At 35.3% G+C, this 12,727-nt stretch overlaps 1 protein-coding gene across 3 annotated transcripts in view; it reads right to left on the bottom strand.

Moving 5' to 3' along the window:
• Nucleotides 1-3,906: 3,906 nt before the first annotated feature.
• Nucleotides 3,907-12,727, bottom strand: part of PIP4P2 (phosphatidylinositol-4,5-bisphosphate 4-phosphatase 2) — a 54,223-nt gene continuing 45,402 nt past the window's right edge. For all 3 annotated transcript variants that reach the window (XM_060610874.3, XM_060610875.3, XM_060610876.3), the window contains 2 exons: nt 6,306-6,396; nt 3,907-5,478 (listed from right to left, as the gene is read on the bottom strand). In XM_060610874.3, coding sequence (XP_060466857.1) covers nt 5,335-5,478; nt 6,306-6,396 — 235 coding nt within the window. In that variant the 3' untranslated portion in view covers nt 3,907-5,334. The remainder of the gene's footprint in view (nt 5,479-6,305; nt 6,397-12,727) is intronic.

Raw genomic sequence — 12,727 nt, forward strand, 5'->3', positions numbered from 1 at the left:
ATATGCAGAAGCCACTCAGGGTAGGTATTTAAAAAATTTGTGGAGGGGCGCCTGGGTGGCTCAGTCCGTTAAGCGGCCGACTTCGGCTCAGGTCATGATCTCGCGGTCCGTGGGTTCGAGCCTTGCGTCGGGCTCTGTGCTGACAGCTCAGAGCCTGGAGCCTGTTTTGGATTCTGTGTCTCCCTCTCTCTGACCCTCCCCCGTTCATGCTCTGTCTCTCTCTGTCTCAAAAATAAACGTTTAAAAAAAATTTTTTTTTAATTTTTGGAGAGAAATGTGAGTGACCACTTCCCAGATTTAGCAAGTTACCTTAGATGAACTTAGTTACACAGTCAAAACTCAAAAGGCTACCTCTGTGGTAGATCAAAGATTCTCACCTGCAAATTACAAACCATACTCACTTCTTAGACCTGTAGCTTTATCTGATACCTTAGTCTGTGGGCCAGTCCCAAAAGAATATAGGCTTCTTATTTTTCTGCTTTTCACATAGTATTCCACCTCAAGTCAAATATATGTGTATTTATCAAAATATAAAGAACCTTAGTATTTATTTATATTTGGAACAAAGCATGTAACATGGATTTTAAAAATTAAAAACCCTCACAAATCCCTTTTTAGCATCTTGTGCTATTTAACAATCATTTTAATATTGCTATCAATATTAAAAGAAGTTACATTAAAATTGTCAATTTCCTCATAGTTAGTAGGTGATATTCCTAGCTAGTCTTATATTATAAAGAAAATAAATACATGTAATATTTTGTTACATAAAATGCTCTTAAATAAAGCTGGATATAATATTGAATTCATAAAAGTATTTTTTAAACAAAAGTATTCTATTCTTTGTGAAATACATACTGAGGGCAAACATTTTTCAATTTTCTTTCCACAAATGAGTTACAGACAATGAACAGCAGGGGGCACAAAAGTCAAGTTACTCTCTACAGAGCAAAGCGCAATAAAATCTCCTGCTGTACTGGAAAGCAGATAAATTTTGGAGGCAGACAGACTGATTCCAGCGGGCGCCATCACATATAAGCTGAATGACCTTTAATTATTTAGCCACTCTGAACTTCTTCAGTGGTAGAGTCATGATAACTATGACATAGAGATTTAGTATCAACATATACGTAAGGCAGATCAATAAACACTAGGGGTTTTTTCGTCAGTGCTTATATCATACGTAGATATAGATATATGTGTACATGTGTACCAAACCTACCAAATAAGTACAAATTTATATTTTATAGTAATTTGTGAGACTATGCACATGGAAAAGGTTATGATTTCATAACATACAAGCACAGGTATAGCTAAATCAAAACTCAAAACAAAAGCTAAACAAAGGAAATGGTGTTATTTACTCATATCCAACGAAAGCTTTTTCTATACAAGAAATGTGAATGCCCAAGAAGGTGGATGCAAACATGTGTGTGCATGGTATAGGGCAGTGTTTCAAGAGTAGGATCCGGGAAAACTACACCAAAACCATCCAGGAGTGCTTGTTTTGAATGCAGATGCCTGTCCTACTTAAAATGCTCATCTATGAGAGAGTGACGCTCAATTTCTTCTGGTGAAACAGGAACAGGAACATGTGCTTCCTAGGCTTCCCGTGGCTGTTAAACGGCATGTGCTGTGAGGCCAGCCCTGTACCTGACACACAGCATTATTAGGATCTTCTAAATGACATATGCACACTCACAAATGACTTACTCAAGAATAATTGATCGTGGTTCCATTGTTTCCCTCTTTTCGAAGAAGAACTAAGCCATCTTTTACTCCTTTGGACAGCAGGGGACAAAAAGAATCCTTTTCTGATTAGTGACTATGGTCTATTCTTGCAAAAAACATTTTCCCAGCCCTTTGTGTGTTTCGTATCTGTACCAGGCATTGGAAGAAATGCTCTACTTTGACTAAAACTGGGTACAAAGTCTCATTAATGTGATTTAATTAATTAAAAATTTATTTTAGTTCATAAAGGACTTAGCCTAAATATATAATTGGTTAACTTTAAAATTTAAGATTTTATCAATGAAATGCATTGGTTTGGATTTTAATAAATTTTAAAATTTCAAGAGGCTAAATGAAAATGGAACGTGATCATCACATTCTTATCTATTGATCAAGAGCAAAACTTAAACTTTCCAGCTGTTAATCTGGCACAGAAACTTTGAAAAAGTTGGATTATCTTCCATCACCCAGGAATAAGCCCTGTTAATGTTTTAGTGTTAATTTTCCTTAGTTTTTTGAACACATACACCTAAAATCATTTTCTTCAAAAAGTGGATTATATTGTCCATATTGATTTGTAATCTGATTTAGTCACACAATATTTTATGAGACATTGCCAATTCAATTAGATGAGAAATTTCATCATTTTGTTAATGACTACTTATTATTTCCTACTATGAGTGTACTATAACTTATTTCACCTATCCCTTATTCCTGAATTGAAGGACTTCTTGCTTTTAATCCCTAATATGAACACAAATGTGATAAATATCATTGTACAAATATATTTGTTCTTTTATCCAGGACACCTTTAGGGTAAATTCCTAGAGACAGAATAACTACATCAAAGACTGTGTGTGTTGTGTGTGTGTGCTTCCTCATATCCTCAACATTACAGGGATTAATCACTCTTTGATTCTTTGTTAATATGCTAGGTAAAAAATAGTATTTCTGTTTTAACTCACTTTCTTTGATTATGTGTTATTACTTTTTGTATTTCTTCTTTCATGAATAGTTTTTTTTCATGCCTTTAGTCCCTTCCTATATTACAAAGATTAACTCTTCTTACTAATTCAGAAAGACAATTTATCTTTTGGCTTTCGTTATACTTTTTTTTCACACAGAAGTGTTTTGTGTTTTTGTTTTTTTTTTTTAATCATACAATTTATCAATCCTTTTGTATGATTTCTGCTCTGGGGTTTTACTAAGAAAGTTCTTACTTAACAGAAGATTGTATGAATGTTCACCTATATATTCTGTAACAAAATATAAAGTCCAGACCCAAGGGATAAGAATTTAACATACTAATTTATTCAATGATTTATTCATCCATACAACAAATCTGTTGAACACAAATACACTAAACACTATTGTAAATGCTGGAGATAAGGCAGTGAACAAGATCACCAAGGTTCCTGCTATCGTGGAATTATATTCCAAAAGGAAAAAGATCATGCAGCATACAATTTAATGTGGGGTTTCAAATTAGTGGGAAAGGAATGCGTTGGTTATTCAATACACAATGCAGGTACAACTAACCATTAAGAAAAGAAATAAATTAGATTCTTATTTCATATCTTACACCAAGTGCATTATAGATTTTAAATCTATACTTTTAAAAGGAAACCATGAAAATACTAGAAAAATATAAGTGAATATTAGATGAAGAAACATTATATAACGTTCTTCCTTTTTTTATTATTTTAGAGAGAGAGAGAGAGCACACGAGCAGGCAAGAGAGGCAGAGGAGGAAAGAGAGAGAATCGTAAGCAGGCTCCACACTCAATGTGGAGTCTGATGTGGGGCTCAACCCCATGACCCTGGGATCATGACCTGAACCGAAATCAAGAGTAGGTCACTCAACCTATTGAGCCAACCAAGCACCCCGACATTATATATGTTCTTAAACATGAAAACGCCTTTAGAGTAATAACTCAAATCTATTTTGGAAACACCATCTTATTTTTATTTTTCAAATTTTTTTTAATGTTTACTTACTTATTTTGAGAGAGAGAAAGAAAGAGAAAGAAAGTGTATGAGTGACTAGGGGAGGGGCAAAGAGAGAGGGGGAGAGAGAGAATCCCAAGCAAGCTTCATGCTGTCAGCACAGACAACTGACCCACCCAAGCACCCCACACCATTTTATTTTTTTTTAAATGGAATATAACGAGGCAGTATTTGAACAATAATCTTTATTAGTGTATTTTCAAAGGTACATATAATCCTGAGCTACGGCATTTAGACATTTATCATTTACTCTTTTAAGTTTACATGTATTTTGCTCCAAATTCTCTGATGAGTACATTTTCATACTAGTCAGGAACATAAATACTTTAATTTATTATTCTTACCTCTTGAATAGCCAATTAATTTACTCCTATCATCTCATCATCTTAATTCTACTACATTAAAGGCTTTAGAACATTTCTTCTCAATTAAGCAATTTCTTTTTCAAAACTGCAAAGATAGGCAGTGCGAGAGCTGATTCCTTAAATCCTAGTGAATTCTTAGAAAACTATGTTGCTTTTTGTCTTTGATCTACTTTCTTGAATAAATTGGGTAACTATCTGACCAGCTATATTTGAAAAGAATGATAAGAGTAACTACCTCTAATCTTCACATTTTAGCTAGTGTAAAATGTCATAGGCTCTCTTCTCATATAAGTAGTCCATAATTAGCCCAAAGAGGAAAAATTTATTATGATCTAATGAAAAGGAGGGCAACCCAGTGTAAATATATCTTTGTTTAAATGGTTAGTTTTATAAAACATGTTATGTGAAATACTTCCTCCAACATCTATAAAGGAATACATACAGATGATTAACATTAAGTTTCATAAATCTAGACCAGAACTTTTATAATTAGTAAATAAAAAAGCAGACAAAAATGAAAGACAAAACTCCTGTGATCTTTGAGAAAAAACATTTATCCAACATTATCTCCAACTGTGGACAAATAAATATTTTCATTCTTGTATTTTAAGTTACTACCAAAATATTGTATCTTTCTACAAACAACAAAAAACAAGCATACAGTATCTAGAAATGGTTTTTGTCTGACAAGAATGTCAAGTCTTTGAAGGTACACTCAATTGTTTTTCCTGAATAAGGTCACTATGATCTTAGGTTAAAGTTACAGTAAGCAGTTCAAGCAAAATGCATATTGCTTAGATTTTAAAGCAAGCAATTTTGACACTGTTTAATTAAAACGTGAGTATAAATGTGAAGCTATTGTAGAAACATTTATAAATACTCCTTGGGAATACTCACAGATCAGCAAGTAATGGAAGAACTGATTTAAAAATAATGAAAGGGCGATGTTATATGTAATGTTTGGTGACAAATCCAAAAATACCTTTAAGAGATGTAAAAGAACATGAAGACACAGTTTTATTATTCGGAGCTTGAAACCCTAGCAGCAAAACAAACTATTTGCATATAATGTAGTGCAATGAGCATTTGTTCATAAAATACTCGCAAAGTCTTGAAACTTTATACATAAACCAGAATGGGATCCATTAGGATACATGATTTAAAGATGTCCAGAGTAGCTTATCAAGAACTGCTAGATACTCTCACCTGCATCACTGAATCATAAGCGAGCTTACGCAAAACTATGTTCTGGATAACTCACTCTTATGGCTCCCCAGTAACAAGCTCGGATAAGACAGATCAAACCTAAGAGATAAGCAATTGCCCAAGAAACATAGGTTGCATGAAATCGTCTTGCAAAGTCTTGGGTGCCAACCTAAAATAAAAAGCAAATACAGTAATAAAAGACCAAAAACTTTAAGCAAATATTGCTTAGAGAACTTGTATAGGCTTACATGCGATTTTTATGAAATCTATCCCGGAGGCCATAAAATCCCTATGAACTATAAGTTGTCAAATTTGTTGACTATCATTGACAGAGTAAATTTTAATAAGACAATACTGTTAATTACATTAACTATAAATTTTATGAAATAAACAAAAAAGCCCACTTGATTATGTTATTCCTTTAAGTATTTAAATCTGTAATCTGAACTCCGTAGTGTTATACGACACAACAGGAGTGTTTAAATAACATGGGACGAGGGGACACAAAGGAGCATGGGAAGTAAATGGAGACAAAAAAGATCAGTAACTCCTCCTTCTCCTGGGACAGAATAATCCTCATGCCAACTATGTAGCTTCAGTCTCCTCTAAAAATAAGCCATCCCCAAAATGATAATAAATGTGTGCTTCATAGAAACAAAGAGAACGGTTTTTCAGAACTTCGTAGCTGATTGAGTATTGCCTTTGCTTTGGCCACGGCACTAAATAAAAACAGTGGCCTTCTGTTAAACGGGTGGTAAGGTCCCCAACGTCAACAACCTTTAGAGGAGCCCCAAAAGACTATTTCGCAGGATGGGCAAGCTCCATGAAAAACAGGCCCACAGAGTGGGCTTCAGATTGCCCACAGGCCTTCAGAAGCTTCCAGGCCTAATATGCTGGGGAGCTCTTTGGGGATCATTGAAGGTTCAGGCCTCATCAATTTACTACTGATAAAGTTGAGAAGAAAGAATTCTAACAGTGAGGTAGAGTAGTACTCACAGTTAATCCAACTCCAATGAAAATACAGATCATTCCAATGGTAATATATGCACAGCAGCGTCTTCGTGGGAGCGCACTACCCACTGAAGAACTGAAAATTCATGATAGCAAAAGAGAGCATTATTCACACGCAGATTCTCCATTTCATCTCTGTGAGTTTGCTTCTGTGGCGTTAGTGACATATGTGCTTCCATTTATTTCTTCCATTTGAGACAAGAACATGCATAAAAATGTCATTTTTAATGAGTTAATAAAATCATAAATGGTAAATTATATTATATTAATTATATAATTTCTATTCTATCCTATTATATTGATTATATTTCATTATTGTGGCTTCAAACAAAGTTCAAGTCTTGGTTATTGACCGTATCCACAAAAGGACAACTATGGTCAGTAATGATCTTCCAAGATAAAAATAGATTTCAAAAAATGTATTCTAAGATGGAAAATACATGCTATCTTGCAAATTTCACTTGATTTTTTGCAGTTATAACAGTTACTATATTTACTTTAGAAAATTTAGAAAACAGAGTAAAGAATAAAAAAGATAAAGGCAATTACCTCTAATCCCATTACTTTAGTCACCTAGTATTTTGGCATATTTTCCTCCAGCCATTTTTTTATTTTTTATTTTTTATTTTTTTTGCAATTTACCAACCTAGCATAAGTATTTTTCTGTCATTAAGTATCCTCAAATTGGAATTCTGATGGATGAATATAACATAAGTTAACCAATTCTTTGCTACTGGATATTTAGGGTTTTCATTACTGTAAATAATGCCAGGTAAATATCATTTAAGAGCATTCTCCTTGGTGTGCCTGGGTGGCTCAGTCAGTTAAGCATCCAACTTCGGCTCAGGTCATGATCTTGCAGTTTGTGAGTTCGAGCCCCACGTCGGGCTCTGTGCTGACAGCTCAGCCTGGAGCCTGCTTCGGATTCTGTGTCTCCCTCTCTCTCTGCCCCTCCCCTGCTCATGCTTTGTCTCTGTCTCTCTCTCCAAAATAAATAAACGTTTAAAAAAAATTTTTTTAAGCATTCTCCTTAGTTTTCTTTGTTTTCTCAAGATAAATATTTAGAATTAGGATTACAAGATTAAAGAGATTTAAATTTTCAAATCTTTTAATACATACTCCAAGAAGCCTATGGGAAATTCATAAAAGCATATACTATTATCATACTTCTCAACTGAAGTTTTAAATCCAAAAGTTTTTAGTTATTTACACTTCTGATTTTTGTAATGTTCAAAATGATACAAGCACAGCAGAGATCACACAGCCAAATTAGCACTTTCTATTTTTCCTAAGCATAAATATATTAACACATATATAAGTGCTCAAGGAATGTATGCTGAAAAAACGAAATACAGAAATACATTACTTGCTAGGCACGCTTTAGAAATTTGCTATTCCAAACAGGTTAACTTTGCAGAACAGAAAAATGGTTTCCTTTAAGTTCCAAACATTTTTTTTAAATGTTAGGACTATCACTGCAAATATATATCACGAATATTCCTGAATTCTTGAACTGAAACATAGACGTCTGGATAACCTGAGGTCATCGTCAGCATACTATATGTTGCTATCTAGAGTTACCAGGGCATATGATTCATTGCCTTTATGTTATATTTAGCCTTAGACTACTTTTGGTTTTAATTCTTATGCAAGCGTTTGGTGGTTTGCCCTGCCTTTATACCTCACAGCTGGCTATCATTTCTCATTTACCTGTGTATCGGCCTCTTGCAGTGTAATCTGCCATGGATTACAAACCAACTCAGTTTATTAGAATTATATATTAAATAATAAAAAAATTCTGTATTAAATAAATCAAAAGGTTCTAAGTGAATATTGGAGCAGCTCTTCTGTGAGCTGTAGTACATTAATTTCAGTGCATGAATTCTCCTTGGAAAACCCATGCTCATTTTTCATCACCCAATTTACAGTCACTACCTCTGGGAAGTCTCCCCCGGAAAAAAAAATAACCTATTGCTACTCTACACCTCAAGTGCCATGTTATCGCCAGGATAGAGCAATGACCAACAAGCACCTATTGCATAGATTGAAAAAGCTCAAACACATTTATTACACAGGTGGAATCTGTATGCAATATGTATTGTTTTGCATGTTGTTAAAACTTTGTATGTGCACATGCTAAAGTACACGTTTGTGACTTGCCCTTTTTTGTTTGCTGAATACTCTACATGAGACTCTTCCATACTCATACGTGGATATGTAGAGATCTAGTTCATTACCACAGAAGTGCCAGTTTACTCATTCTCCCTATTGATGGAGAGTCAAGGGTTTTTTTTCCTTAACTTTTTGCTATTATAACAATGCTGCTTTGAACACTCCTTTATATTTCCTACATACATATGCAGGAATTTGTCAAACATATTCCTAGGAACAGAATTGCTGGGTTGTATTGTAGACATATCTTCAACTTGAATAAATGCTAAATTTATATCCCTACTCTCTTTATATGAGAGCTTCCAATGCTCCTCCCACATCAACACTTCAACTTGGTATTGTTTCCATGCTTGACAATTTCATGGGTGTGAATGGTATTTCACTGCGGTTTTAACATATATATCCCTGATTTCTAGCAAGAGAGAACATCTTTTCAAACATTAGCTGACTACTGGTTTTCTTTTTCTATTAAGTGCTTGTTCATATTATCATCTCTTTGTTTTGGGCTGTCTTCAGCTTACTGATTCACAGATGATATTTACATAATCTGCATACTCTTCCAGGCAGCTATATACACTGTCTATATCTTCTTTTAGCCTATTTTTTTTTTAATCAGCAAGATTAACCTTTACTTAAAAAACAAACAAAACCCAGGGGGCCTGGGTGGCTCAGTCGGTTAAGCATCTGACTCATGACCTCAGCTCAGGTCATGACCTCACGGTTCATGGAATGGAGCCCGCATGCAGGGCTCTTCTCTGACGGCATGGAGCTTGCTTGGGATTCTCTCTCCCCCCCTCTCTCTGTAACTCCCCTACGCACACTCTCTCGCTCTCTCTTTCTCTCTCAAAATAAATAAAAGTAAACTTAAAAAAATTATTAAACAAATAATTTAGAAATATTATGAAAACCCATGAAAAGAAGACTCACATGGGTTCTAAACCTGATTAAAACACACTTCAGAAAGATTATTAATGCTAAACTTCTGCCAAACGATGACCTTAAAGTGCCAAACACAAAACAATCTGTTAGGACCGTTTCTCAAATAGGTAATCTGTCCCTGGCTTGGCCATCTCTCCTTTAACTATACGCAAAGTTCTGCTAAAAGTACACATTTTAGTTGATTATAGAATTACAACGTAAACTAAACAGGTTCTTGGTACTGACAGTATGTTACCAAGGTTTTTTTGTTTTGTTTTGTTTTGCTTTCATCTCCAAATCCAACAATTGGCCACAGCGGTTAAGTATCATCAAAGTTCCTTTGTGGGTTCTCGATCATGTCTGACTCATCCATCCTTCGGGTACAGGAGGGGCTCAACAGTTTTCAAGAGGCAGAAGCCTGAGGCCATTTAAGACTCAGATGTTACAGGACTGTGAGGTGAACCCATCTGAATAAGGACTTGATAACAGCCACTGGAGGAGAGCGTGCAAGTGGATCTCAGTCCAGCAGGGGGTGCTAGTCACACGCTGGTGCCAGTGTCCTGCTCCCGGACGCTTTACAAAGCTTATGCGCATACATACTTCAGTAACCTCATATACTGTCTCAAAGCCATGCTTCACAGACTGTGCCAATAACTGAGTGAAGTCTTGGCTATTAAAAAATTTTAAACTACATCCACCAGGGATCTTGCAAACAGCAATGAGGTGAAATCCGTGATAGCAGTGGCAGTTCCAACTTGGTACAGTTGGTGAGGATTCTGGCCTGTGGTTTCTAAAATTCATTTTTAATAACATCTTTGGATAATGAGTTTTATTCATGAAATCAATGTAATGTAAGGTAATTCTTTTTTTTTTAATTTTTTTAATGTGTATTTATTTTTGAGAGAGAGACACACACACAGAGCGCGAGTGGGGGAGGGGCAGAGAGAGAGAGGGAGCCACAAAATCCAAAACAGGCTCCAGGCTCTGAGCTGTCAGCACACAGCCGATGTGGGGCTCGAACTCACGAACTGTGAGATCATGACCTCAGTCGAAGTCCGACGCTTAACCGACTGAGCCACCACACGCCCCATAAAGTAATTCTAATATAGTAAAAATTATCAATATTTTCCTTTCAGGTTTGTACTTTTTGTTGCCTTGTGTAGGAAATTCTTTCCTACTTGTCATAAAAATATTTTTAAAGTCTTCTAAAAGTATTAGAGTTTACCTTTTCATATTTATGTCTACAGGAGTACAGCCCTTATAATTATCAATTTTTATTTTACTTATTTTGAAGTTATGTGGTGCATACAAATTCAAAATTTATGTTTTTGATGAAGTGACCATAACAATAATTCTTTTTACCCTAAAGCATATGAGATACTTAAGTACCTGCTAGAATCCTATCATAGAGACATCCAGAATACAGTAGCTTAAAAAAGTTTTTTTCTCTTGCAGAAAAGAATTCAAAGGTAAATACAGCTTAGGGTTGGTAGACAGCATGGTTCCATGATTAACTGTCATTGCCAGGCGCAACGGGTGACAAGTCTCCTGCTGTAGGTGACTTTTTCAGTCACATGGAAGAGTGGAGAGAAAATTAAGACAAGTAGTTTTGCCTTTCAGGAGAGTATAAGGAAGCTGCACTCATCACTTGTGTCCGTATTCCATTGGCCTTAACTTAAATACATGGCTACAACCTTCTGCAAGAGAGGCTAGAAAATATGGTTAGCTGGGTGGTCAGTTCCTCTGATAAAAGGAAGAGAACAGCAGTCCGCTCTTTTAACTAATATTAATATTACTATTTTAATGTTGGTTAGTGTTTGCCTGGTATATCTTTCCTTTGCTGAGGGTTTCATGATTTGATCTTTTTCCCTCCTTTAACTTCCATCCTATGCTCCTGTATTTCGTGTATTTCTTTTTCAGATTGCACAGATGGGCTTCAGTCTAGTCTGATAATTTCTGGCAAGTCTTACTGATAATTTTAGTCTAATTACACATATTCTGACAACTGATATATATATATGGATTATTTCTGCTCTTTTATTTTGTTTTCTATGGTTTCTGTATTTTCTATGCTTTTCTACCCTCTTTTCTGGATTTCTTGTGGATTAACTTGGATTCTTTTAGTTTATTTTCCACCTACATTTAGAAAGGTTTAGATTTACAATTTATTTCTACTAACTTAGTAGTTGCATATAAAATTTTAACATACCTAACATTTAAAAACTAAAATCATTTAGTAAATCTACCTTCCCAATAAATACAAGAATCTTAGGAAGTTTTAACTTCAAATATTTGCTCCCAGCTTACATGTTCTTATTCTCCAATATTTCAGTTCTGTTATGGGGCACCTGGGTGGCTCAGTCAGTTAAGTGTCTGGCTTTGGCTCAGGTCACGATCTCAAGGTTCATGAGTTTGAGCCCTGCATCGGGCTCTGTGCTGACAGCTCAGAGCCTAGAGCCTGCTTTAGACTCTGTGTCTCCCTTTCTCTCTGCCCCTCCCCTGTTCACACCCTGTCTCTCAAAAAAGAATATTTTAGTTCTGTTGTATTTTTATTTCTATAAATTAATCAGCATTAATATTACCATTACTGTTATTTTTGCTATTTTATTCAACATTCTTTTTTTTTTTTTTTTTTTTTAATTTTTTTTTTTTTAACGTTTTATTTTATTTTTGAGACAGAGAGAGACAGAGCATGAACGGGGGAGGAGCAGAGAGAGAGGGAAACACAGAATCTGAAACAGGCTCCAGGCTCTGAGCTGTCAGCACAGAGCCCGACGCGGGGCTCGAACTCACAGACTGAGAGATCATGACCTGAGCTGAAGTCGGAAGCTTAACCGACCAAGCCACCCAGGCGCCCTTATTCAACATTCTTGATGGCTGTTTACAATGTCTCCGTTTACCTTTTCTTCTTGCCTTGTAGAACCATCTTCTGCGATATTTTTCCATTTTCCCTAAATTACTTTTTAGCAGTTTCTTCAGTGAGGATATCAAGATAGTAAACGTTCTGGATTTTTTGTTGTTGTTTGTTGGTTCATTGGTTCTGCATTTGAAAACACTTTTATTTTGCCTCCATTATTCTATTATGGTTTAGATAGTTCTATAATACCAGTTTGATAGTTAATTTCTCTTAATGAAGTATTTTTAAATTTATTTTTTGGCTTCCATTGTTGCTGTTGAGATATTTGTGGGCAAAACTGTCATCCTTTTTATAGTAAAAATCTGTCTTGGGCAACTGGCTCAGCTGGTGGAGCATGAGACTTTCGATCTTAGGTGTGTGAGTTCAAGCCCCACACTGGGTGTGAAGATTACTTAAAAAA

The sequence above is a fragment of the Panthera onca genome, chromosome F2, assembly GCF_046562875.1.
Source record: "Panthera onca isolate mPanOnc1 chromosome F2, mPanOnc1 haplotype 2, whole genome shotgun sequence".
Taxonomy (NCBI): Eukaryota; Metazoa; Chordata; class Mammalia; order Carnivora; family Felidae; genus Panthera; species Panthera onca.